The sequence below is a fragment of the Bactrocera dorsalis genome, chromosome 3 (assembly GCF_023373825.1).
Source record: "Bactrocera dorsalis isolate Fly_Bdor chromosome 3, ASM2337382v1, whole genome shotgun sequence".
NCBI lineage: Eukaryota > Metazoa > Arthropoda > Insecta > Diptera > Tephritidae > Bactrocera > Bactrocera dorsalis.
Window position 1 is genome coordinate 93,226,496 of NC_064305.1, and position 27,513 is coordinate 93,254,008.

The 27,513-nt window shown below is 35.5% G+C and overlaps 2 protein-coding genes and 1 pseudogene across 9 annotated transcripts; all 3 read right to left on the minus strand.

Annotated features, from left to right (window-relative positions):
* Positions 1-214: 214 nt before the first annotated feature.
* Positions 215-2,872, minus strand: LOC125777670 (uncharacterized; annotated as a pseudogene).
* LOC105230696 (uncharacterized) lies at positions 2,834-3,909 on the minus strand. Its single transcript, XM_011211647.4, has 2 exons — positions 3,694-3,909; positions 2,834-3,629 (listed from the first exon to the last, which is right to left on the minus strand). Exons 1-2 carry the CDS (start codon positions 3,761-3,763, stop codon positions 3,328-3,330), a joined length of 372 nt encoding a protein of 123 aa, XP_011209949.1. The 5' UTR covers positions 3,764-3,909; the 3' UTR covers positions 2,834-3,327.
* Positions 3,910-4,797: 888 nt separating this feature from the next.
* On the minus strand, positions 4,798-24,474 carry LOC105230697 (putative sodium/calcium exchanger 7). Of its 8 annotated transcripts, XR_007422366.1 has the most exons (12): positions 20,784-21,444; positions 20,402-20,622; positions 17,838-18,163; positions 16,722-16,796; positions 16,626-16,664; positions 14,987-15,349; positions 14,796-14,914; positions 14,508-14,742; positions 14,390-14,454; positions 14,072-14,316; positions 7,634-7,680; positions 7,494-7,569 (listed from the first exon to the last, which is right to left on the minus strand). XR_007422366.1 is itself a non-coding variant. In XM_049452967.1 (11 exons), the coding sequence occupies exons 1-10, from the start codon at positions 20,820-20,822 to the stop codon at positions 7,678-7,680; spliced, it is 1,485 nt and encodes a 494-aa protein (XP_049308924.1). In that variant the 5' UTR covers positions 20,823-21,463; the 3' UTR covers positions 7,477-7,569; positions 7,634-7,677. The 8 variants fall into 8 exon arrangements, 7 of the variants coding, with proteins under 7 accessions (XP_011209950.2, XP_049308922.1, XP_049308924.1 ...); XM_049452967.1 differs by lacking the exon at positions 14,072-14,316 and having other exon boundaries at positions 7,477-7,569; positions 20,784-21,463; XM_049452966.1 differs by lacking the exons at positions 7,494-7,569; positions 7,634-7,680 and having other exon boundaries at positions 14,003-14,316; positions 14,796-14,893; positions 20,784-21,471.
* Positions 24,475-27,513: the final 3,039 nt, after the last annotated feature.

Here is a 27,513-nt window from a genome sequence, read left to right on the forward strand (position 1 = left end):
CGTAACCCTGACTCGTCTCCAGACCCCCGGGATGTAACCTAATCTGATGCAGTTCGCATAGATCGGTGCCAACCAGCCGCATGATACCTTAACAGCCTGCTGCAGCTGCGCTGGTATGATGCCGTCCGGTCCCGGGGACTTGAACGGTTTGAACGAATTTATCGCCCAAGTCAAGTGACGCTCATCCAGAAGCCAACAAAGGCCGTGCGATCAGCATTCAACGCTCCGAGAGATACCTCCGTGGAGGACGTGTTACTAGGGAAGTGAGCATAAAGGAGCATCTGTAGTGTCTCTTCACTGCTCAGCGCCCAGTTCCCATTTACATCCTTAAGGAACCCCAGGGACACAGGGTTTTTCGCGAGAATTCGTCTGAATCTAAAGGACTCGTGAAAGCCCTCCACTTTTTCGCAGATGCTCTTCCACGAGATCCTCTTAGCCCTTCTTAGCTCGGACTTGTATATCGAAAGTCCTGTTTTATGCAAGACCCAATCATCGGGTAGCCCACTCCTACGGGCCTTGTTGAATAAGCGTCTACAGGACGCCCTAATTTCCGAGAGCTCCAAAGTCCACCATTGAGGTTTACCTCTATCCTTCGGTGTTTTCAATGGACAGGAGCTCTCCAGTGCAGTGTTGCACGCCGAGCTGAAGGCTTCGACCCCCCCATCCACCACATCGGCGGTGGCCAGCGCGCCTGCCCCCGGTGCGCGTGGAAGAGTTTGCCGAAGCCTTCTGCGGTAACCTTCCCAGTCCGTGTTTCTGGGATTTCTGAAGGATTTCCTAGGAGGACCTTCTCCGTCAAGACTAAACCCGATATATCTATGATCAGAAAAGGAGTGGTCATCGAGAACCCTCCAGTTCGAGATCAGCGGGGCAATCCTATGTGAGGCTAGGGTGAGGTCGAGAACCTCCTCCCTGCCTGCGGTCACAAAAGTAGGAGAATTTCCCCTATTGCAGGTGCAAAGATTTTCGCTAACAATAAAATCAAAAAGCGACTCACCTCTAGTGTTAGTATCCGAGCTCCCACAGATCAAATGTCGCGAGTTGGCGTCCGAGCCGATGATGACATCAGCACCATTCCGGGACGCTTCATCCAAGGCCCTTCTTAGTAATGCGGGAGGTGGCTCCACCTCATCGTCGTGAGGCATATACGCAGCGACTAGCCAGATACTCCCAGTATCGCACTCTAGTTTTGCTGTAACTACGTCAGCGTTGGTGAAATTAGGTAAAAGAAATACCGTTAGATCGTTTCTGACCAGGATACAGGCTCTATTTCTACCTGCATCCTTGGCCGCCAGCAGCTTGTGGCTCTTCGTCCTTAGTCCCGATATTCCGTTGCTAGTTAGCCACGGTTCTTGGATCAGGATCACATCGGCTTCGTCTTGCTCCAGACGAAGCAGTAGATTGGCGGAGGCCGCCTTTGCGTGATGGAGGTTAATCTGGAGGAATCTCATCCTTCAGACTATCCTCTAGAAGCGCCAGTTCAGCGCTTAGATCGTGGTCGACCCGCACCTCCTCAAACAATTGTTCGAGGCTGAAGACGGAGTCGCCGATCGACGATCCGCCTCCAGTACTCGCCACGTCCGAGAGGTTCGGGTCGTTTTCCCTGGTCGCTTGACCATCGCTAACGCCTTCTCACTTCTCCCCCGCATCTGCAGTTTGAGCGCCATCAGCCCTGGCATCCGTTGGGAGCACCTTCAGTACCACCATTTCAAACCCATAGCTGATGGCTCCCTTGGTGTTGCTAAGAGGACCGATGGACTCCGCGTTAAGCATTATCAGCGCTTGCCGATATGGTTCATCGGTTCTCTCCAGCCTTATTACCCTCCAGTCATGCGCGGGGAGTGAGGGGTTGCAGTACCTGAGGATTTCCTCTATCTCCTTCGCAGTAGACGGTTCGGCCGGCAGCCAGACGCGAGCCCCAGGGCGAAGAGGAAGATCCTCTTTGTCCACGGCCTCCAGTCTAGCCCCCTTCCAAACCTCCCCCACCAGAGAGGCTGCCTTCTTGTATAAGATGGCCGATCTTTCATCGGCGCATCGAGTAAGCTTGTGCAGCCCATGGTGCCACCCGGCACTAACGCATTTTGGGGGTGGCCCAGGGTTTTCCTTGAGAACCCTGAGGAAGACCGAAGAGATAGCCGCCGCTACTCTCTTCCATTCTTCATGGGAGATAGCCCCGTCCTCTCTGCTGCGGTCGAGCACGCCAAGTATCCTTGCGCCAGCACCTTTAGCAATCTCGCTGAAGGTTGGCGCCGCCCCCGTTCTCGGTTTTTTGCCAAGGGAGGTTTCTCCCTCGTGCGATCTTTGCCGCTTAACCGCTGGTTCCTGTCTGTTTGCTTCGAGTCGTGACCCATCGGTCTCGTTCTCGCTTAGCACCTTCTTGGCCCACTCCAGCGTGTTAGCATGCTGCTCAGATACCTGACCAGCATGCTCACCACCGTAGCGTTCCACTATCTTTGCCGCTAGTCGACGGTCCGACTTCAGCTTCCTAGCTAAAGCCCCCTGTGGACTCCTTCATAACTCTAGCAGAAGTTCCTCTGCTAGTACTGGCGATTCCGCCGTGTGTGAAGGCTCCACCCTTCCCTGCCTGTCCCCCTGGGACAGATTTGGATGTCGATTTCGACGCCCCTTCACCTCCCTTCGTCACCTTCTCGTCCGTGTTTCGATCTAACGCGTTGTTAATTTTTTTCCTTGATACAAATCATCAGACAAACGTGGTAAAAAAACAGGTGCCAGGCACACACTAATTGTCTTATAGCATTGAGCGAAGTCTTTAAATAAAGTGGTAACGTGAAAATTTCACTAAAATTCTAAATCTAGTACAAAAGAAATCAAATACAAAACGAATTATTTTATTATTAACACTTATATCCATTTGGAAAAACATTAAATATCACGCGGCAAGATAGTTTTCAGAAAAATTACAATTACTCCTCTTCTAGATAATAGATTTGTATAAAGATAATAGATGTCTTTTATCGTTCTTGATAGAGACCAGTTTTCACATGAACATATACAAAAATGGAATGTATACCCCTTCAACTCTTTAAGTAGAAATAATTTGGAGTTTGTTTAAATCAGTAGTTGGTGTTACCATAAAATTATATTCATACATACATACATATGTAACGATCCTCATTGATTCAATTAAGGTAAAAATTATAATTAAGCTACATATGTTTTAATCGTGTATAATTTTCCATTTTTAAATTTTGAAATTAGGAAAGACAATTGGTGAATATATGAACCATAAAAGCGTTAGTGTATATGTGCACACATATGTATACTAACATATTATTGAAAAATACAGTTTCACTCTAGACGCTCACATTATCCGAATTGTTCTGCTTGTTCTTGCACCGGGCGTGTTATAATGTAACGTTTTTTAAAATCTCTTGTTATATCACCATTGTTATTCCACAACGTTATCGCGCTAGTGCTGTACAACGGGTAAACATTAATCAAACGCTCCTTTTTAGCCATATCTTCCTTTGGAACCTTTTTACAATATTCATCAAAATATTCTGTATTTGCTTTGTCCGGCTTTACATTAACTAAACGGTCATTGTAGCGGATATATTCGTTGTAAAGCTCTTGCCAAAGGAATTGCTCATAGCAGCGAGCTCGGGTAGCTGAAAACAATAATGAAAAATAAGTTAACTATAATTTGAGAATAGTTCCTTCTTTTTAACTTGCTTGTTGGCTGTTTCAATTTGGGTGGTTTAAATTTATCTTTCATCTCACTGTATTGATCCTTCGAACACATTTTACGGACCCTTTATCCGTTTATTCCAACGATAAATAAAAGCACCAATAAACGACTAGATGCATAAATTGTTTCGAGAAAAGTATGTACATACATATGAGGAAATAAAATCATGACAGAGAACAATATAATTGTGTTGCTAAGATATATAAAAACCAAGCACTGTGGGCCTGAATGCCGAAAATTGATAAAAATGTGGAGTATACAATGTAAAAGTGAAAGGGGAATAGTTCGTATAGTTGGTTGCTAAAAAAATGGTTGAGAATTCTATAAATGGCAATAAAAAATCAGAAAATAAGGGCAAAAAATCAAAATCAGTGCCGTTTTGGTGTGGTCCACCATTTAGTAATAATTAGTTTAAGAGGTGGGTGTTTTAGTGCTAGACTTTAGATCTTTAATAAGATGAAATGCATAATCATATGAAATAAATTTGATTATATGCTACATATACTTAATATGACCATAGCTAGGGAAATCATGAGTAAACATAAACATATGTATGATATGTACCTAATAAAATTGAACAACATTATTTATTTAACGACTCTGAATCTTGAAAAAGTTAGGAAATGCTATTTATATTGTACTAAGTATTAAAACTGTAAACAAAACCAAAAGAGCCGAATGCCGAATCAGATCCTGGGAGTATCATTTAATTTATAAAGAATATTAAGTGGGCTTGATTTAGTTTAGCTTTTATCTGCCTAGCCGATTTAAAAGGGTCCGACTTGGCAAGAAGAAGAAGCTTTTGAATATAGTTGTAAAATTTTCCTTCCTCCCTTTTAAAATAATTTTCCTGGAAAATGGAGAATTTTAAAAGAATTAAATAATTTTTTATCATTGGTACAGGGTATGCCGCAACTCAATAAAGCCCAATATAACAAAATGTGTTTTAAATTTTATCCTAGTAATACCACAAATATATTACTCACTCTTACTTTATTTGTTAAAATACCATATATTCGTATTTTTCCGTTAAAAGTGAAAATAATTTCTGAAACACTGCTATTTGAATATTTCTTTGAAACACGTGCTTGCAGCTGAAGTTTGCCTTTATTTCCCATATTTTACTAACATTTTGAGATTTAGATAAGTTTTACTGATTTATCAGAACATTTTAAAGTAAACACTTATATTTTTAAAGTTGCTGAATATATTTATACAAAACTGCCATAATTACTGCTATTTTCATGTTCGCAGCTGTACATATAAATATACATTTTTTGAAATTAATAATTACTAAATAATTTCATTGAACATAATAACATGAACCTCTTCACTACACATACATATGTATATGTATGTAAATCCTAAAAGTAAGTATTACCAGAGAGGAAATAATAACTTTTACAAATATTAAATGCATTATTGAAACGTGACTGCCAAAACAGAAGCATAAGCAACCGATACCTCTTACCTCTTCATATTATGTGTGTGTACAATAATAATATATTATATACAGATTTTTTGTGAATCCATAAATTATTTAATTGAATCTTTTCTCCATAACAAAGAATTTTGTATTTTTATGAAAACAAAAAAATTACACATATGTATTTCATAAAAGTTGTTGTTATTGAATAATGTTTATGATTCATACCACGACTTTTTCGTCCAGGGAGACTGCTTATAAGGTTCATTCAACACCACAAAGGGGTTGTCGCTAGTTGCCTGATTGGAAACAGAGGACTCGAATACCGATGAATTAGGAAGTACGGAAGCACGTCTACCATATTTTGGGGCATTTTTCGTTGCACAAGGTACCTCTTTTTCCGAACCTGTTCCTTGTTGATGCTCAGAGGGTTTTAATCGATTAGACAAAATACGTCGCTTCTGCTTACCAGCCATTTTCGTCGAAAGAAAAGAGTTTTTTCGGTCTGTCACAATCGATACAAATTTGGTTTTAGATTCACGGCCCACTTCAAAATCGCCACCTTTTTTCTCGTTTAGATTCCTAACTGGCGTCCGTTCACGCATCTGATACTGATAATTGGCACGACGATATTCTGGTGTTATGATGATATCTGAGGGCTGGTTTTCATGCTTTGGGTGTACATTTGTTGAACATGACTCCAATTTTGGACGTAGTGACTGTTTGATATTTTTCGTAATTGCCCCTTTTGATGTATTTGGCGCGTTTGACAAGCGCAATGTGGAAGCTGGTTTTCGAATAACGGGGCGTGAACGAGGAAAATCCAAAAAAGTATTTCTATATTCAGGATTAAATTCTATTTTACCTTTAAGTCGTAAATATGGTTCACGGCATTTGCTACGCTCAGGCATATGTTTGATCTGAGGATCGCGGAAGCTTTCATAATATTCTGGTAGATCTTTTGAGAATTGACCACATAGATTTATATGATTATTGACTTTTAGTAATTTTTCGTTTGATGCAAATTCGGTGGGATCTTTTAATTTCGCGCGATGCTCCGTAAATTTTAAAATCGCATTTGTTTCGACATCAACTTCTTGAGCACCAGGCATTCGCAAATTATCGCCTTTTTTAATGGGTGCGCTCTTTAAATAGGTTTCGTAGGTTTTAAAACTGTCTTTATATTCGGGCACACCACCAAATTCACCTTGTATTTTCAGGTGACTTATTTGTGGAATTGAGCACGCCTTTTCAATAGGAAATCGTACGAACTGTTGCTTATATTCAGATGGGGCTGTGTTATATTTCGTTTCAACACAAATTTGTTGTAGGCTGTTTTCACTAGTAATTTTATCAGCTATAAGCTTCTTACTTATAGTATTCTTGCCCTCTTTTGGGTGAGGGTTCTTATCCGTAGGGTCAGAAAAGAGACGAAACGCTTCTCGAGGTAAAATTTTTGAGGTGCGGTTAACCATGGGATAAGAAATATAAGATGAACGATATTCTGGTTCCATGTTGATAATACCGCTCATATATAAATTTTCTGCCTTCTTAATAAGACTGCCACGGGACCTTAAAAATAAATGATAAAATAAGAGAAATACGTAAAATATCTTTTACACATAAAATTGATAAAGGAATATTGCAGTAGCGCGTAAGCTCACAGTTTCCGTCTGTCGTGTCAATTAGTACAATTATCTTAATTAATGTTGTGTTTATTAAAAAAAAATTATATTTGCTAAAAGAAGTAAATACGTCCTTTTGTGTGTCTGCGACTATTGGTAGTCTCTTTAAATGTTAATAGGTATAATTATACGAGTACACCTTCCCTATGTGTACGTTTACATTCTCTTATGCAAATTTGAATTTTTTGAATTGATGACAAAATAAAAAGTTAATCACTACCGTTTCAAGGTTAATACTTTTTCCATTTCTACTCACAGTTTGTAGTCCTCAAACGTATATGGTTGGAATTGCTCTTGGTGTTCAGATTTCTTTTGCATCAATCCTTCTAAATGTAAAGATGTAGATCGTCTTAAAATACTCGGCTTCAAATTAAAATATCTCTTTTTAAATTGACAACTGTATTCGGATTCAAGGGAGTTAAATGGAAGCCCTGATTCATCAATTGTTTTCGGGTGTATAAAGCTTTTGGTGTGGAAGCCTGTAAGAGGAGAGTATTGATATCAATGTACAGTTAATATTGTAGTATTGTTTTAATTAGATTTAAAATTTTGCGGCAGATTTTACTCAGTTTCTACCTGAAAATAGAATATACTTATTTTATAAACCTCTTTTTTATTACATACATACATTTTCAGTAAATTGTATTTACCTGGGGGATACTTCTTTCTTCTGAAAATATTTAGATCGTCTATGGAAATATACTCATATAGATATTTGATGCCAAGCCGACTGGTGAGTCTATATGGATCTATTAATAAAAGCTCTGTACTGTTGTATTCTTTATAAAAATAAACAGATTTTTATTTTACTACCTGTTAAATCCGATTCAGAAAATGAACGATTCTTATCGTTGTTATTACTGTAAGTAAATAAAATTTGGTTGTTTAGTAACGATTTCGGCATATCATATATTATTATTTGGTTATGTGAAAGTGTATGTATGTATATGGCTGAATAAGCGAATGTGCTTCTTATTTTCACATAAATGTTAAAAGATTACATTTTATTAATAACCAAAAGCTCCTAAAATGTTAGAATATATGAGCCTCCGAGCCCTTCGATACCAAACGAGGTTTCAGACAAGGCGACTCCCTATCGTGCGACTTTTTTAATCTGCTGCTGGAGAAAATAGTTCGAGCTGCAGAACTTAATCGAGCAGGCACAATCTTTTATAAGAGTGTACAGCTGCTGGCGTATGCCGATGATATTGATATCATCGGCCTCAACACCTGCGACGTTAGTTCTGCTTTCTCCAGAGGAGAAGTAGTCGTAGATAATTTCGTCTATCTCCAACGCAGGATAACTCTTGCAACAGGTGCTACTTCGGACTGAGTAGGCAATGAGTAGTCCTCTCTCGGTGACTCTATAAGTCACTCATAATTCCCGTCCTGCTATATGGTGCAGAAGCTTGGGCGATAACAACAACTGATGAGTTGACGTTGCGAGTTTTCGAGAGAAAAGTTCTGCGAAAGATTTATGGTCCTATGCGCGTTGGCCATGGCGAATGTCGTATTCGATGGAACGATGAGCTGTATGAGATATATGACGACATTGACATAGTTCAGCGAATTATAAGACAGCGGCTACGCTGGCTGGACCAAGTGGAGAAGTATCTGGCTACGCTTGGAATATCTAATTGGCGCCACGTAGCGAAAAAATTTTAATTTTATTCCCAACTTATTTCGAGATTTACGAACGCCAAGTCACTCAGAAGCTACTTTCCTTATTACCATATTTCTATTGATTTTCGAAGCAGTATAAGCAGAAAGCTCGTAAAATATTCAATATAAACAATTAATTTTTAGGCAATCAAAATAAAAAAAAACCTTGTAAAAATCGGAAGACTTGTGATTTGGTAACTACATATGTACGTAAAACTTACTTTAAAATTGGAATATCACTATGCCCCTGAACTCATTGCAGATTTTGCATGAAATAGTAGATACACTAGTAGAACAAGATATTATTTCACTAGCTTTGACGAAACTGAGTAAAAACTATTTTACATAACCATAACTCTAATTTTTTTTTAATACAATACAAAATTTTGATTGAACCAATTTTTGATATCCGTACATACTACTCTCAGGAAAAGATTCTCACTAAATTTCAATTATACTTATATCTCACACATTGACCGATATTTTTCAGAAAAGGTCATAAAAGGTCAACTACATGTTTATTACCTAGGGGCTTGAACCGTTTCGGTTCTATTTAGAAAATTTTACTATTCATGCAAATTTGTATTGTATCCTGTTTTATTAATCGGTGCTTTACTTTTATATCGAACTAGAGGACCCGTCCACGCTTCACTGTGGCTGATACATAGATAATACTACTACCATTTATATGATTTCTATTAGTTGGATTATAACTATTAGTTAATGAGATATAATATTTTGTGAATCAACTTGTGTTAGTTTACAAAAAAATGGATTATAAATCATTTCGTGTGTTAATAAAGCATTTGGCTTTTTGGGGAAAATACTGTTGAATTTGGGCTCAGGGAAATCCACCGTTGAAAAGATATTTGCTAACCTGGGAACAGGCGAAATGAGCAAAGTAGGTTCGTCGCAAGCTCATAATCCAACAAAAACAACGAATAACTGATTCTGAGAAGTGTTTAAGTGCTCTCTAAAGAATAAAGCCGAAATTTTTCGTCAGTGATAGAAACATAGCTCCATCATTTCCCACTGGAGTCCAATCGACAGTCATTGTAGTGGACTGCACATGATGAACCGGTTCTCAGGCGAGCAAAAACGAAAAAGACGGCGGGAAAGGTTATGACATCAGCCTTTTGGGAAGCACGTGCTATAATACATACTCAACGACTGATTACTGAGCCAGTTATAATCTATTATACTGCGTATTTGGTTGCAGTTCTTTTCTTCTATTCCAAATATTTAGCAATTGTATTATTTTTGAGAAGTTCTTTGCTTCTATTCCAAATATTTAGCAATTGTATTATTTTTGAGAAGACTGTTTAAAATTGTACGATAAATTTAAATGATTCCTACAAACATAAATTTTGAACAAATGCTTATGATTTAAAATATAATTTTTGTATTTATGAGTTGTATTAAATTTTGACATAAAGAGATAAAAGGTATCCTATGTCCTTACCCTGATTCTAGCTACCTCTCCACCAATTTTGAGCAAATGTTCAGCCGTTCTTGAGTTATAAATGGTGTAACTAACACCAACTTTCTTTTATATATATATATGAAAGAATCAGATGGAATTTCAATTTGTGTTATAAAAAACCTTTATATGGGGAGTGGTCAGGGCTATCATCCGATTTCCCCTATTTTACATTGTTATAAGAGTGCTTAAAAATATTTGGGTGATATAGATTTATTGGTTTGGAAGATATGTACATTAATCTTATTAGGGGCTGGGCCACGCCCACTTTTTAAAGATTCATCTTACCTCTCCTTACCATCTTATTGTAATTCGTTGTGCTAAATAATAAATGTGTTCTTTATCTTTATTTACGGCTTAGTTTTGATACTTTATTCGTTAATAACGGTTTGTGGGCGTGGCAGTGGTCCAATTTCACCCATCTACAATACCAAACTTCTTATGGCCAAAGCCTATGTCTACTAAGTTTTATCAAGATGTCTTAGTTTTTACTCAAGTTACAGCTTGCACGAGCGAACGAATGGACAGGCAGACAGTCACTATGACTTCAACTCATCCTGATCATTTATATACATATAACCTTATATCTTTCTCGATTAGTTTTAGGTGATACATATAACGGTTAGGGAAACAAAACTATTACACTTTGTAGCAAGAGTATAAAATACTATAACTTTTAAGTTGATAGATAGATATAAGATCGGATTTGAATACATTTGTGCTCACAATTTATTACAATATCAATGATTTAGTAGGATTTGCTCTCGTTTATTTTTAAATCTTTATTTTCAATTTTCTGGAACAGTCATAACAAACTACGTTCGGAAATTTCCAAAATGACATTAAAACATTCCTAATTTGATCACGAAAAAATGCAGCGGCTTACAGAAGGTTTCAAGACCGGAGCATACTCTTGTAGAACCCCCAAATGTGATCTAGTTACCGATGTCCAGAGCATACTTAAATTATAGAGGGAACACTTATCCAGCCAGCGGAATGGCAGTGAACGTACAACGCCAGGAGAAGGCGAACCCGATTCCCCAATCGATGACGATGGAGCAGACATTCCATTGCCCGACCACGAAGAGCTTCGAATAGCAATTACCCGCCTGAAGAACAACAAAGCGGCAGGGGCCGATGGATTTCCGACCGAGTTATTCAAACACGGTGGCGAAGAACTGGTAAGGAGCATGCATCAGCTTCTTTGTAAAATATGGTCGGACGAAAGCATGCCCAAAGATTGGAATTTAAACCTGGTAAATCAACAACTGACCACACATTCACCATGCGCCAAATCTTGGAAAAGACCCGTGAAAGGAGGATGAACACACTCCACCTCTTCGTCGATTTCAAAGCTGCTTTCGACAGCATAAAAAGAAGCTGCCTTTATGCCGCGATGTCTGAATTTGGTATCCCCGAAAACTAATACGGCTGTGTAAACTGACGTTGAGCAACACCAAAAGCTCTGCCAGGATTGAGAAGAACCTCTCCGAGCCGTTCGATATCAAACGAGGTTTCAGACAAGGCGTCTCCCTATCGTGTGACTTCTTCAATCTGCAGCTGGAGAAAATAAATCGTGCTGCAGAACTTAATCGAGCAGGTACAATCTTTTATAAGAATGTACAGCTGCTGGCGTATGCCGATGATATTGATATCATCGACCTCAACACCCGCGCCGTTAATTCTGCTTTCTCCAGACTGGACAAGGAAGCAAAGTAAATGGGTCTGGCAGTGAACGAGGGTAAGACGAAATATCTCCTGTCATCAAACAAACTTGGCTCTCATGTCACTGTTGACAGTCATAACTTTGAAGTTGTAGATAGTTTCGTATACTTGGGAACCAGCATAAACACCACCAACAATGTCAGCCTGGAAATCCAACGCAGGATAACTCTTGCCAACAGGTGCTACTTCGGACTGAGTAGGCAATGAGAAGTCCTCTCTCGACGAACAAAAACCAAACTCTATAAGTCGCTCATAATTCCCGTCCTGCTATGTGGTGCAGAGGCTTGGACGATGACAACAACTGATGAGTCGACGTTGCAAGTTTTCGAGAGAAAAGTTCTGCGAAAGATTTATGGTTCTTTGCTCATTGGCCACGGCGAATGTCGCATTCGATGGACCGATGAGTTGTATGAGATATATGATGACATTGACATAGTTCAGCGAATTAAAAGACAGCGGCTCCGCTGGCTGATCATGTTGTCCGGATGGACGAAAACACTCCAACTCTGAAAGTATTCGACGCAGTACCCGCCGGGGGACGTAAAGGAAGACCTCCACTCCGTTGAAAGGAGCAGAAGGAAGAAACGACTGGCGCGCAGCTGTTAACTCGGCTATAATCGCGTAAGCGGTGTCTACGCCAGTAAAGAAGAAGAAGAATTTGATCATCTAGTATTTTCATAAATATCCGGACAAAACAAAAAATAAAAATTTTTGTAATTTTTTTTCTTAGTTAAAATATGTGCGATTGTCATGTTCGACATCATGGAAATGGTGATATATTACATATATCATATCATTTATTACATATACATATCTCGATTATGTTAAAAGTAAATCTTCGTAAATTTGTATGTCAGCTATGTACGTTCTAAAAAGATCCAAAGAATCTTCGCAGATTACATAATTGCCTTAGAGAATAACCCATACCAAATTTCGCATGATGCACGAGATCGATATCCCAAAAGCTGAAGGCGTATATACAGACAGACGGACATGGATTAATTTATAATTTATCAAACGTTTCCTTCTACATATGTGTTACATTTATACCCTGTTCAGGTTATAAATATAATAATAATAACGTTTTCTCCTTTATTTCCTGCACTTATGCCAGCGCTTCTTCCAATCGTTGTTTTTTTGTTAAACAACGGCCCTTTAAAATTCTTTTTATTTTTGGAAATACGGAGCTATGTCTGGCGAATATAAAGGCTGGGGCGTTATAGTATTGTTTTTGAGCAATAATTTACAAATAACCAACATAGAATCATCTCACATTGGCTGTGTAAAATTTGTCACATTTCACAATAATATCACTCAAATTGTTTTAAGGTGGTTGTTATTTTTGAGTTGCTTTCCATGGCTTTAGTAGTACAAACTTTCCACTAAGCTTGGTTGACTTATGGCCAATTCACATATATACTTTTTTAGTCAAAAATTATGCAACGACTGTTATTTTCTGTTCCCGATAATAACATGTCACACCACTCTATCCGGTAAAAACTGGCATATCCTGATAAAATAAACATTCGCCTTCAGCCGAAAGCCTATGATGCTAGCGTTGCGTACTTTAGTTTATATAATAATTTGTTTATTATGTAAGCTTTAATAAAATAAAATAAAACATTCGCCTACAGACACCACACACCATCACATCACATCATACACAGGATATCATCACAAAAAGGGATTGGATAAAGCGCTGCGTACTTTAGTTTATATAATAATTTGTTTATTATGTAAGCTTTAATAAAATAAAATAAAACATTCGCCTACAGACACCACACACCATCACATCACATCATACACAGGATATCATCACAAAAAGGGATTGGATCTTCGTTTCCAAACCTCTTTTGAAACAATAATGATCCTACGTGCTAAGTGCAATTCGATTTTAACATAATGTTAAATCGGTTTGGGTTCTTACAGACTAATTTCGTACTTTTAAGTATCTGTCAATACTTGAGATATACTGAAAAATGCGTCACCGTATCTTACCTGCTAGTGAACATTATGAAAACTATATTTAATAATTATTAATTAAATAATACTACCAATAAAAATTTTAATTTTTTGATATTGGTCACGTATCTACCACGAGAAAAGGATTAATTACAGTATATAATAAAAATATCCATAAGGTCTTTTGTTTTCAATTAATTTTCAACTGTATAATTTACGCATTTAGAAAGATATCGAAACAAATCATGATGAATATAGTACTTTTGATAAACTTCTAATTCATAATTAGGGTTTGGCTGCACTCAAACTTACCTTTCGTTAATAGCATTATTTGTAAAATATAAGTATATATGTACATGTTTGTGAATTTATTTAACAAATATAATTTTATTTGCATTTATAATACAGAATATTGACAACACCTTTTCAGTGCTATAGTATAGTGTCACTCATCTATTATTTCTTCTTCATTTTCAGGCGCAAAAGTTTCTATTATTTCCAATTCTCCCAAAAAAACGAAAACTAGAAATATTGCATATAGAATGAAGTTAAAAATGCCAATGCTTCGTCGAGCTGAGAAATTTGTTAACGTAGACCATATTAACACTGATATAGTTGCTATAAATTGAAAAACGACACAATTTTCGCCCAAACTACCTTGAGGGACCTTAAATGATTTATTTATTAATATGAAATGTACATACGTAGTCAAGTAGTAGAAGGTATATATTCGTACTTACAAAAATAGGGGTTTCAGAGCGAAATGTTTCATATATGAAAACCCCACCAAATGAAGAAATAGAATCTGAAAAAAGAAATTAGTAGGAAATGAAAAACTGAGGTCATTAGTTTTATTACTGAAAAATGGACCACCGAAGCAAGCAGCATAGCCCATTCTCGGATACCCATGACGTGCCAAAGCTATAGTTGATACCAAATCACCAATACTGTTTCCCCAAGCTTGTAAAGTGCATCCGAGAAATGAGTTACTTCTATTGGTCACAATACCAATTACTCGCAATATTTCAACTGATTCACTTGCAGAATAGTAAATTATTAAAATTGAACAAACAACACCATATAACGCTGTGATCTATAGTGGAAAAGTTTTTTAAAATGTATATACAAACAAATTAGGAAACTAACATGGTGATAGTTAGGCGGAATGTCTGTTCGCGTTGTATAAAGCATATAGATAGTGATGGGGACTGTAATCAATAATGTATAGCAATACAACGGTATACCTAATATAAACAAATTATCAGCTGTGGATAAAACAAAGGTTAGCTAACTGAATGTATAGAATATTATAAGTGAGAGTTAAATTCAGTACTTACATAATGTATATATTAGTATCATTGGTACCCAAGGAATTTGGATTGAGTTCAACAGTTTTGACCATCCATGACGTTCCTTCTCATAGTCTACAACAGGTATAAATACTTGTAGAACAAAAAGCACTGGCGCCGTAATGGCAATATAAAGCTTTCCTGCAATCCCACTCTCCAACCATTCTTCTTTTTGTATAGGGTTAAGAGACTCAAAAAATTGTTTCATAAGATCCTTATTGGGTTTATTCAAAATTGCATCAAAAGACATTGTTCGTGTTCTATTTACATCTATTGATAATCGTGAGGTACGATCGATAATTTCTATACCGGCCTCTGCTCGTAATTGTTCCAATTTAGCAAGATTTGCCGCTAATATGAGTAAGTTACATATGTTTAGAAAAAAAATGTCATTATCGTCATAACCGTCAAAACAACCTAGACGACAAAAACTGAGTTTTATATGAAAGATCAATGAAAGCCGGAGACATTTTTTAGGTTTTTACCGGGAAAAAATGGTGTTGAAACCTAGGTTTGGCTTGATGAACATTAATCGGACTCTGGACCAAAAAAATCAACTGTTGAGAAGTGCTAAGTTTAAACAAGGCGAAGTGAGGTTCGAGAACAATTCAAGCAGTAGGCTATTACCGACGAAAATAGCAAAAAAGGATCCAACATAATTTTGGATCAGCGTAAATTGAAGTTGCTCGAGTGAAGAATGGGTAAATTCGGGTGCAACCGATCATTTCTTGCAACTTGCACGAGTCAAAGCCGGGAAAACACCTTAAGGGGCAAACCGTCAACCAGAGGGTCGGAATTCCAGCAATTATATATAATATTATATATTAATAATTCATATATATAATTAAAATTCAAACTGGCCGACAATTCGACACAAGTTTTGTTATAAAAACGAAAATCATTGTCACATAAATAGTATATGGGAGGTGAGAGTAGTACGGACTCGATTTTATCTATTTTTGCCAATACTATTTGAATATGTCACATACTAATAAAATGTTCCCTGAGATTAAGTTACATCACATACCATTACCAATCACATGGAATAAAGTTACCCCGATATTATACGTTTGCTATATGGGGCTAGGTCAAGTTTTGTCCAATTATATCCATTTCAGGAACAAAGATACACGGTTATCAGTAAAGCCCGCTCTGTCATTTTCATGACAGAACTCACATGTTTGCCGATATATGCGGTATAAAGTTAATTGGAAATTCGAAAATTTGGGAGCTAAGAGAAGTATTGACCGATATTTGCCAGATGGCATTTCTCAAACTTTGATTCTTGCATGTTGCGAGAATATAAAAGGTTCGGCTTCACCCGAACTTAGCCCTTCCTTACTTGTTCATAACTGCGAACATTGCGTTCAAGGGAATGTATGTTAAATGCATAATATGAAAGAAATTTTTAACGAATTTTTTAGTGGTTTTTTATAGTTAAGTAATGATTCGAGAATCATTGTAGTGTATATCTGACAATCTATATTGAAATATATAATCATCTTATCAGCAACTTGCTTGTCAAACTTTACTTTTGTTTCCGTATACAAGTGTAAGCATGTTTACAAACGGAAAAATTTATTATGTAAATTCGATATTTACCACAACATTGTCAAGGAAATATTACCTGTGGCGTATTTTCTGTCCTTAAGTTTCGATTGCAATACTATGAAAAGATAAATCGAATGATTGTTATGTTAGAATTTTATTAAAATATACTCACATTTAACAGTTTGTTTGAGTAGAAACAGTTCGATAAATATTACCATAAGATACAATATATACACCGACATTATCACTAAAAAAATTGGATAGAAGAAGTTTAAATTGAGAGTTGTGGTCGTATAATTTACATAAAGATATGCAAGTACAGCAGAATCTTGAAAAAATGTTCCAAGGGTAATTAACTTTCTCGAATTAGGAATTTTGTTGATACATACTAGCATAAGTATGTAAGTACAGTAGAATCAAAATGTAAAATGGGTACTTGCCTTTTTTCAGTTATACACGTTTCTAACCGGCTTTCAATATTGAAAAAATACAATATGAAACTTAAGTTCTTTTAGAGATATTACTTTAATTTAAATTTTTTCTTTACCATCCACATGATTTAAATAATGAATAAACTTCGGGACCATTTTCATACGCATATTATAAGGTTTCATTTTCATTTCATTTCATTATCAATATGCCGATGCTTTCAACTGCTTTTCAGAAACTGACTCGAGCAGACAATTCGAGATTTTCTTTACCATCCATATTCGACTTTAACAATTGAACTTTTCGAAGTGCATTATGGTAGGAACTATTTGATCTATTCAAACGTTTTTTGTCGTTTGATCATCACATCAATTTTTATCTTATTCCACAATTAATACACTATGAAACTCATAAGTTAACTTGTTAAAGACCCATTCACATATGCACAACTTTCCTCGTTTTGCCGAAGAGTTCTTAAGCCACAATGAACGCTTTGCTTTCAGTGTGCCTCTCTAATAAATAAAATAATGAGAATTGCCCAATATTCTGCTCGCCTTCGCATCGAAAATTTTTTATGTGAACGTACTCATACATAAGCGTACATCGAAATATTCTGTGAAGACAAATGGCGAAGCGAAGTTCTATGAGAATTGGCCATAAGTATTATAAATTAAAAGTTAACTTTTTAGCTGTACAGTATGTGAATGCTGAAATTCGGTTAACTTAATCGAGCTTTTCAATTTTTCGAGAATTAACTTTCGCGAGACTTTCTTCAACTACTGTACTTACAGAAGTAGAGAACTTTGAAATGAGTTAATTTGGATACATCCTAATTCTGGTTTGTTGGCTTTTCACTTACATACAGACTCAGTGCGTGTGACAACTCCATCCGATACACAACAGTAATCAACGTATATGATTCCGAAACTTAAAAAGCACGCATCCCTTAGAACATTATGCCATTGTATTTCAAAAGGATAAAACACGAAAATCAGGCCAGCAACAAGAAGTACCACATATACACCAGCTCCAAACAAATCTGGGAACATAGGACCAGCCCCGTCTAAATTTGAGAATGTGCCAATAAGATCGGGAGATCCATTGCCAAACGCTAATAGAGTAACACCAGCTAAATGCTCGTTAAGGCCCAACATTTTTGAAACGACTTTCAAAGCAGGACAAAAACTGTACAAAGAAAACGTATTTATACATCAAAAATTATATTATTTTCTTCTTATGAGTATGAGAAAACGTATTTTTCATTTACATATGTACATATATCATGATGGAATAAACAACGGAGATATCGATAGTATAATAACGTTTTAAAAATTTTGATATAAAATGCCATAAGTAAATGCGTATACCTACTACTGTATACTTGACTTAGCCAGGTACTAAGTATATCTTCTTATTGAGATAGGTGAACTTGCAAGTAAAATATATATATGTAATATCAAGTAAAGAAGGGCCAAGTACGGGTGTAATCGAACATTTTTTGGAGGTACAATTTTATATCTCTGGCATATTTAGTCATTGATTTATTGCACTTTAAATATTTTTTAACAGTACCATTATGTGGGAGGTGGACAGGGTTATCCTTCCATTTCATCCATTCTTACAGTGTCGATAAGGGTACTAAAAGGATTTGTCGTGTCCAAATTACAGTTCTATATCTTCATTTAGTGCTTAGTATGGATCAAGCTGACCATTTATATATGTATATATAACCTGTATCTATTTCGGTTAGTTTAAGGTGATACAATCAACCGCTAGGTGAAGGAAGCTATTTTACTCTATAGCAACATGTTGCAAGTAGAATAATATGTATGTATATAAGTATACAAATACCTACATGCAAGTTAAGCTAAATTATTGACCTAAGAACGCGGCATTCGGAATATGAATAATTAACAGATTTTTGGAATTTCCTCTCCCAAAATGTTTTATTTTAGTTAACATCTTAAAGTAATGATATATAGAATTTATATATAATAAGATGAATAAAGCTCTTCCTATTATACTCGATAACGATAATATTTCAAAATCCCTCTTTCCAAAATCCTGGATTCGTGGATATATTAATACCATACGCATAAGCTCATTAATTGTACACACACACGTGGTAATAATACATTAATTAAATGTTCATGAATAATTTCATTATAATATAATACTATCACCTCAGTTTTATTATTCCATCATGCGTCGATAGAAGTGAAACTTCTAAGCACAATCATTGTAGATATTAATAAAATGTAGGTATATAAAACTTACTTAAATACCCGGAGGAAATGTGGGAGACCCTATAAATCATATACATATGCATGTACGCGAATTAATCCCTGGAGAGCATTCCAGGCAGATCGGATCTTTAAATAGTTGCCATCCAATCTACCGGATTGAAATCAGGATAATACTTAGTAATTTTTCCTTATGAGATAACTAAAATTCGATTTAAAAGTTTATTTTTATCAAAAAACATGGCTAGAAAAGTATTCCGTTAGTATACGTTGTAACTATAAAGTCGCTTTGGTTTAAGAATGATATTTGGTTTGACCCCAAGTATAGTATAAAAAACTGCAAATTTAATTTTCTTAAAATATCTTACATTATGCAAGTATGCACTATCTTGCTGTCCTAACTTCATATTTCAATTTATTGCTTCTGACGTTTTTCGTTAAATGAATGCGAGAATGATTTCACTCATTTTTGCACTGTGTTATGATGTATGATATACTCGTATATGTAATATGTATATGTATATATTAAACCCATTACGACGTCAGCTACGTTCACTTTTCAAAAAATTAATACAAAAATTAGATACCACATTAAAGAGATTTAGCATAATTTGTGATTTAGATATAAAAATAATGAAGGTCGGAAATCAACTCCTGATCAGTTTCATATATGTATATATATATGGTATTCGACTAGGGCATTATTCGAATAATAATATTCGGTTTACAGTATCTGGATAGTCGTAAGTCGGCGACTATTCGATTAAATAAGCGTTCAACTTCTACAAATTTTGTCTACGTATATAAGTTAAAAGAAGCGCATAATGGGCATTTTCACAAATTTAAAACTAGCAAAAATGAAAAGCTGTTTAGATTTCAAACAAATTTTCATTTACTCATATACTCGCAGCAGAGCAACTATTCGAATAGTCGCAATGTTACGACCAGATCATACGAACGGTTACAAACCGGATATTCGAATAATCGGTTTTCAGTATATTCGAATAATTTTAAGAGCCGTAATATATAATTTATACACATATACATATTCATAAACTTATCTCGTTTAGTTTCAGGTGTACAATTAGAGTATAAAGTTAATAGTGTGTGCCATATCTTGTGCTGAAGAAATTTCACTTGCATTGATTAAATATATAGTATAGTACTTAAAATTACATACATATTTTCAACCGTACATCCCAACACAATATAGATTAGTATGCAAATAGTCATTAGAAGAAAAGAGCATAAAATTTGTTCGGTATCATTGTGTGGTTTCAATTGGCAGTACAAAATTTCTATATAATTTCCGAAATTGCCCATACGACTACACGTTGTTGTTTCACGTACATAAGCGCAACGTTCATCATATTCCAACATTTGAACCACGCTGCAACTTGGCTACAATAGTTTATTATTAAGTAAATTCTTAAACTGTGATATATATACACATGATTTATGATTTATGTATGTATGTATGTACAAGTGTTTTTAATACACATACATATATTTTTTTTAATACACATACTTATATGTCATTTACTGCAAAACTTTTTACTTACAAGATTCGAGACTGAGGCGAGAAGTCCATCTTCAGGCATCGTGAATAATTTATATTAACATATACATATATGTAAGTGGGTTTATATTTATATAATAAAACAAATTGAAAGTGAACCGAATTCAAGTCTTTATGATGAAATAGAAGAAAAAATCTGATATGAACTTAAAAGAAGTGACTACTGGGGTGAAAAAGTTCTCTGACTCCTTCCTTCTATTGTAGTTTTCTGCATTATATTGTATTTACATATATGGAGAAAGGGCATTCATTGTATGACTAAATGCTAGAGGGAAACGTTTTCCACAAGTTTTTCTGATATTTAAATTAAGCTTATTAAGGGAAGAAAACACAGATGCTCTTAATTAATGTGATCAATGGTTCGAAATTCGATATTTCAATTAAAGTTATTTTGGTGTGAATGACTTGAAAGCTTGGCCATGCCATTAAGTAGTAGCTAAGAACAATAAATCTGGGGAAAAACTATGTTAATAATTTATTTTATTACGAATCCCCGTTTAACCTATAGAAGTAGCTCCATAACTTTGAATATAATTCCAGATGACAGGTAACAGGTGACAGCTCAAATTAATTACACGACTCTACAAAAAAACTTTCATTCTTTGTCCTAAAGTTTATTTTATGATTTCATGATTAATTATGAACAAAAACGATAAGAAAATAACTTTTTTTCGTATAAATTTTGCTTTTGCAAAAGTTATAGTAATAATACTATACAATAATTATTTATAATTATACTATCGATAAGGCGGTTTCCTAAATAAAAAAGCAAACTTTTTCATGGCATATATTTTTTTTCGTCTAATTACGACCTAAAATATGGAAATTTACTGCTTTAAAGTTAAGGTTAAATTTTGTGTTGGCCCGTGTTATTCAAGAAAGATTGCCTTTATGGATTTATAGATTGCCTTTTATATATCGGGATTAGAGAACAAAAATAATTTTAATTACCAAAATCGCTATTTGTTTTTCAAAATATTCTCCATTAAGAAATATATACTTTTGGTATCTCTAAAACATACATTCTGAACGCGTCAACCGCCCCGCCATGAGACGAAAAACGTTGTCCTATTATTTCATCTTTTACTCTTTTTCAAAATCGCAGTTGCTTCAGTCGATGCGTAAGTGTTTGCATTGGCGTGGAGTGTAGTAATCCGCATCCGGCGGTTAGTTTTCAAGATTTCTTGGAACAGATCCACGTCTTTCACGATTTCATAGTGCTGGTCCCACATATGGGTAGACATTTGACTGTAAAAAAAATGTCACGTTGGATCTCGTACAATTTGTCGATCGCACACAAAAAGAGCCGTACCGATTGTCAAAAAATAAGATAGCGAAGCATAGCATGTTCCACCAATGATTATAGTTGCCTGGCAATAATATTATCTGGAACAACAATTTATTTTGAACGACCTTCACGAAATCCGTCTTGCAGTGATCTACGATCTCGATTAAATGCTCCATACCATGGAAAAACACTGAACCTTGATGGATCTTTATCACCAAAAACTTAATTAAGTTTATCGATGCACTGATACTGAGTTAATTCACGTCGAAAGTTGTAAAAGATAATCGCTCAATAATGTATGCGGTTTTATATTTTTTGGCTGAGATGCATATTTCAAGGCACCTTGTAAGCAACGGCCGGATCTCAACCCCGATCAGAGTATGTACCATATAACATCAAAAATACCAAACTTTACGATAAAGTTGTGAGTTGCCAGATTGCAACACTAGGATTGTCAAATCCCGAAATATAGAAGAGAACCTACGTATCAACTAAACCGGTTTTATTTCTTCTTCTCAGCATGGATAAAGGGAAATCTACTCTAACAAATTTACTTGATTTTGTAAACCATCTATCATTTTAGGGAACACAACATACGAATGTTAAATACACCATTTTAGCAAACATTGTTTAGATGTATATTTGAATATGACTATGTTGTATCAAGCCCTAGTTAACAATTTCAAGTTAGAGTCGGTTCAAAATCAGTTTTTACTTTTCGCCTTAGGGCATTTCCGGTGGCATATGGCGAGCCAGCAATGGAATTGCTTGATTTTGAAGTCACTGGATGACAGACCTTGACTTATGGCAGTGCACATTGTCCTGTTGGAAAACTGCGAAGATGTATACAGATAACAGTAAGTATTCCTAAAACGGTAAGAGATTTTTATGCAAGTTCTGGTATGCTACAGATTAAAGCTTGTCCGTTATCTGCACTATAGGATCAACACCATGCTTCGTAAAGCAATTCCACACCATGACAGTTCCCCCGTCGAACTTAACCGTCTTCCTTGTAAATTTGACCGTCTTCCTTGTAATCTTTCTTCGCTTATAAGTTCTTCTATCCGGCTAGTGTAAGTTGACTTTAGATTTGTCGCTCCAAACTACAGAATTCCTAAAAGTAAGAGGAGAACCAATCGCGCCTTTCGATTTTTAAACTGTGGCATCCCCGAAGGTTGTTTTCCAAAAGTCACTGCCTAACAGTCCTATTGGCAATGATTTCGCCATATTTTTCGTGCATTGAAGCTCGTATTTGTGAGGAAGTTGCAAAAGGATCTTTAAGCGCCTGCTGAACAATAAGGGGATCTTCTCTTTTTGTGGTCTTATTGCGTCTAGATCTCTTTTTATTTGCAAAATATCACAACCTTAAACGCAAACAATTAACTAAAAACTTTTCTGATGTCAGGGTGTGCTAATTAAAATGTGAGCTTGAATTGAAAGCTTTTATGAAATAAAGGCATACTTCTTTGAAACCTACACCTAATTTTCACTGATGCGTGATTTATAACGGCAAAATGACAACGTATTATATTTATAATATGGAAAAAAAAGATTTCCTAAAATACCGTTATCTTCAATTTTCAAGCAATATTACTGGAATATGTAAGGGTGTGCTAATTAGTGTGCCACCGGTGTATATATAAATTATCAATATGACGAGACGAGATGAAATCTGTCCAAACAACTATTTTAAATTGTAATGAACGTTGTTGTTTTGCATTTATTATGTTTCTTTTTACTATTTCTGTCAAATATTTCAGCAATGCTACCAAATATTTTGAACAGCAGTTCCAAAAATGTAAACTCGGGTTGTTATCTGCTATTATCAAGTAGACTGTCTTCTACAGCATTCCTTAATGGTGGTGTTAACACATACATATGTATGTACATTATTATGCGTTTCTACACATGTATATACGTTGCAACTTTCGCCTTTTGCATTACACTTAGAGTATATAAATGTATACTTATATGTATGTATATATTTGTTCACATACCTCTTCTTATTCCTCATGGTAATCGGATCCATTATTTTCGGATACGCATGTCGTAAAAATTGGTTGTAGTTAGCGTTTTGTTTTCAAGAATAAAATTTTTTAAAAATTAATTTCTTGATTTCAATAGTTCACTTAAATTACGTTTATGTAAATAACCGATATAAAGAATATCAACATTATTAATAAAAAGCACATCAAAAAATCCAATTGACTTTCACTATATATACTAGATTTTGCGTTGTTTTAAATGAAATAAAAAGAAGTACATTTGTAAAAATACTATATACCAACATAACGTTTGCTCTGAGCTTTAATTTCAGCTACCATCTAATGTGGCACGCAAGAAAATACTAGTCTATGAATGCTCTCTATTCATTTTACAGCAGGGACCATAAACTATGGAACGTATAATAGTTACAGCTAACATATTGTTATATAAATACCACCCTCATATGTACATATATGCACATAAGTATATGAATATTTTTAAATACAGAAGCTTAGTCAGTGTAGTCAGGAATATATTTAGTTAGAGGAATTTAATTTGATTAAGTGAACAAAACTAAGGTCAAAGCATTATCTTTGTCGGTCAATTCAAGGTGTTCACAATATATATTTATACCAAGGACAGGGTTTACAATAAAAAAAATATTAGTAACTATGGAAAAAAGAGAGAGTGACCACACTACATAGCTTAGTTTGTTAGGTATTGGTATGAGTATTATTTAAAAATATATTAAACCTATTTAATTGAAGAAGAAATATAATGAATCAATTAGAATCGTAGAATTTTGCTGATCATTGAATTTTACCCAATCAGTTCCAATGAATAATTATGAAAAAGATGTGTGAATACACATATAAGTAATGTTAAAAACTTATTTAAACGAATTATAAATCATATGTTTTACTACGCCTCTGTGTTCTTCAACATTTCTATATAGAGGTAGCGAACATTCGGCTATTTGAACTACTGGATCGCAATGATTTTGCAAATAGTAATAGTTTTTATATGTTCTTATCTTTATTTTAACAATTATTTATCTGCGGAAAACTTGATACTTGTTATAAATAAAGGTTATAAAGAGTATTTCCAAGTTTCGACAACGACTTACCTACCACAAAGTGTTACTAACGAATCGATACGAAATACATACATACAAAAGTATATATGTAATAAATACTCATACAACGAAATATTCAGTCAAACATACCTTTAATTAAATATGTGGTTATGCTACTATTAACTTATATGCATACATATATTACACTCTGCGAGCGATTGAGTCGTTAAGAGTCGTCATGCAATTTACCCAACCCTTCGTCGATAGACATGGCAACTATATAGTAGAACAAGTAAGGGTAACCGAACATTTTACTAGCAAGAATCAAGGTCACGGAAATACCTTAAGATGCAAACCGTCAACTAGAGGATAAGAATCCAAGCAACTATATATGTACATATACAGCTGAATTTTCCTAATTCGAACCACCATAATCCACAAAAAACTTAGAGTTAGAGAGGTTTCGTGATATGAAAGGAAATTTGTATGCCTTTTATTACAGAAGTTCGTGTTATGGAAGTATGTACATATGTATAACTCATACACTGACAGAGATATTCGAGAAAACGTTTGTGAGAAAAACAAAAATCATTATACATATGTAGGATATGGGAGTTGCGGGTAGTATCGTCCCGATTTTTTCTGTTTTTGTCAATAGATGTAGTATTTTATTAAGATGTCATATACTAATAAAAAGTTTCTCTGAGATTCATTAAGGTATGTGAGATACCATCACCAATCATATGGAATAAAGTCACCCGGATTTTATATGTTTGTTATATGCGGCTTGGTCAAGTTTTCGCCTAACTCACATGTTGGCTGATATACTATACATATGCGGTATAAAGTTACCTGGAAGTTTTAAAATCCATTCACTCAACCCATTTTTGACACGCAGACATACAATTGTCAGGAAAAGATTGTTCCTGAATTTGAATTACATATCTCGCACATTGGCCGATATTCACGGTAAAAAGTCAACCATAGGTAATGGGTTTCAAATATTCGGTACCTAGGCTCTTGAAAAGTTTTACCTGGATTTGAACATTTTTAGGTTATAAGGTGGAAAACTCTAAAGATTATTCGGGCAAAGTTTTATCCCGTTATATGTATTAATTGCTTCTTTATTTGAACACAGGAAAATGAAAGAATCAAGGCGAACTTATAATCGTGTTATATGGAAAGTAGGCATGGTTGTACCCCGATTCTGCCCATTTTAATACTGTAATATAAAAATTGCGCATGTCATTTACCGAATTTGGTTGAAAGTGGTCAGACGGGTCTCAAGATATGTAATTTCACCTAAGAGTGGGCGGTTCCACGCCATTCATTTTTATAGTAAAGCCCAGTCGTACCTTCTCTGGGGTTTTTGACAGTACCGTTATATGGGGAGTGGGCGGAGCTAAGTATCATCCGATTTCATCCATTTTCACACGGGTGGTAGTTGGTAAATTTTTATAAGAACTGTATTAAGTTAATTTGGCTATTGTAGTTACAGTGGTCTAGGAAATAAGTACAATAAACCATTTACTACAGGTGCCCCTTGCTATTACAGCCCTCTTTGCCTAATTACAGTCCTATATCTTATTTAAGTGCTTAGTTATGGTACTTTATAGGGTGTCATGTAATGGCGTTTTTGTGGGCTTCGCAGTGGTCTAATTACTCTCATATACGACGTTTTTCCTACATTTTTGCCAAGGAACATGTGTACCAACTTTCATCAAGATATCTTAATTTAATTTTTAAAGTTACAGCTTGTATTGACGGACGGACGGACTGACATATAGACAGTTTTCAACTTTTCTCGTCACCCTGATCATTTATGTACATATATACAAGTATAACCCTATATCTATCTCGTTTAGTTTTAAGTGATACGCATAATCGTAAGGCGAACAAAACTATTTTACTCTCTAGCAGCATGTTGGAAGAGTATGAAATCTTGATCATATTATTGTTACAAAAAGTAGTATTAAGTTTTATTTGTATTACTATATGCATCCCTGATTATGAACAATAGCTGTAGGTATATGGAATAGCATTTGTCTTGTTGTAGACATCTGGCGCCACGGCTGTCTGCTTGTCGAAACAATAGACATCTGGCGCCGCACTGTCTGCTTGTCTAGGTAAACAATTGCTGAGTCTGGCGCCGCGACTGTCTGCTTACGTCTGGCGCCGTATAGCCGTATGTTCTGGTAATTTCCAGACGCGATATTCTAGAAGGACACGTCGGCATCAGCGAGAAGTGCGTGGCTATATAAGCCGTGGCAGCGCCAACGTAATCATCAGTGCTAAGAGTAAACTGCTATAGTGTAGACGAGTTGTGAAATAAAGAGTTGTTGAATTAAATTAAACAGTGTTGAT

What these genes read in the sequence shown, in the direction of transcription:
- LOC105230696 (XM_011211647.4), bottom strand. Translation starts at nt 3,763, where the DNA reads ATGTGTTCGAAGGATCAATACAGTGAGATGAAAGATAAATTTAAACCA. An exon ending in CAAATTGAAACAGCCAACAA is followed by an intron (nt 3,630 to 3,693) that starts GCAAGTTAAAAA and finishes TATTGTTTTCAG; the next exon opens with CTACCCGAGCTCGCTGCTAT.
- LOC105230697 (XM_049452965.1), bottom strand. Translation starts at nt 14,558, where the DNA reads ATGGGTATCCGAGAATGGGCTATGCTGCTTGCTTCGGTGGTCCATTTT. An exon ending in CTTCGGTGGTCCATTTTTCA is followed by an intron (nt 14,455 to 14,507) that starts GTAATAAAACTA and finishes TTCTTTTTTCAG; the next exon opens with ATTCTATTTCTTCATTTGGT. An exon ending in ACGTTTGAGGACTACAAACT is followed by an intron (nt 6,708 to 7,076) that starts GTGAGTAGAAAT and finishes TTTATTTTTAAG; the next exon opens with GTCCCGTGGCAGTCTTATTA.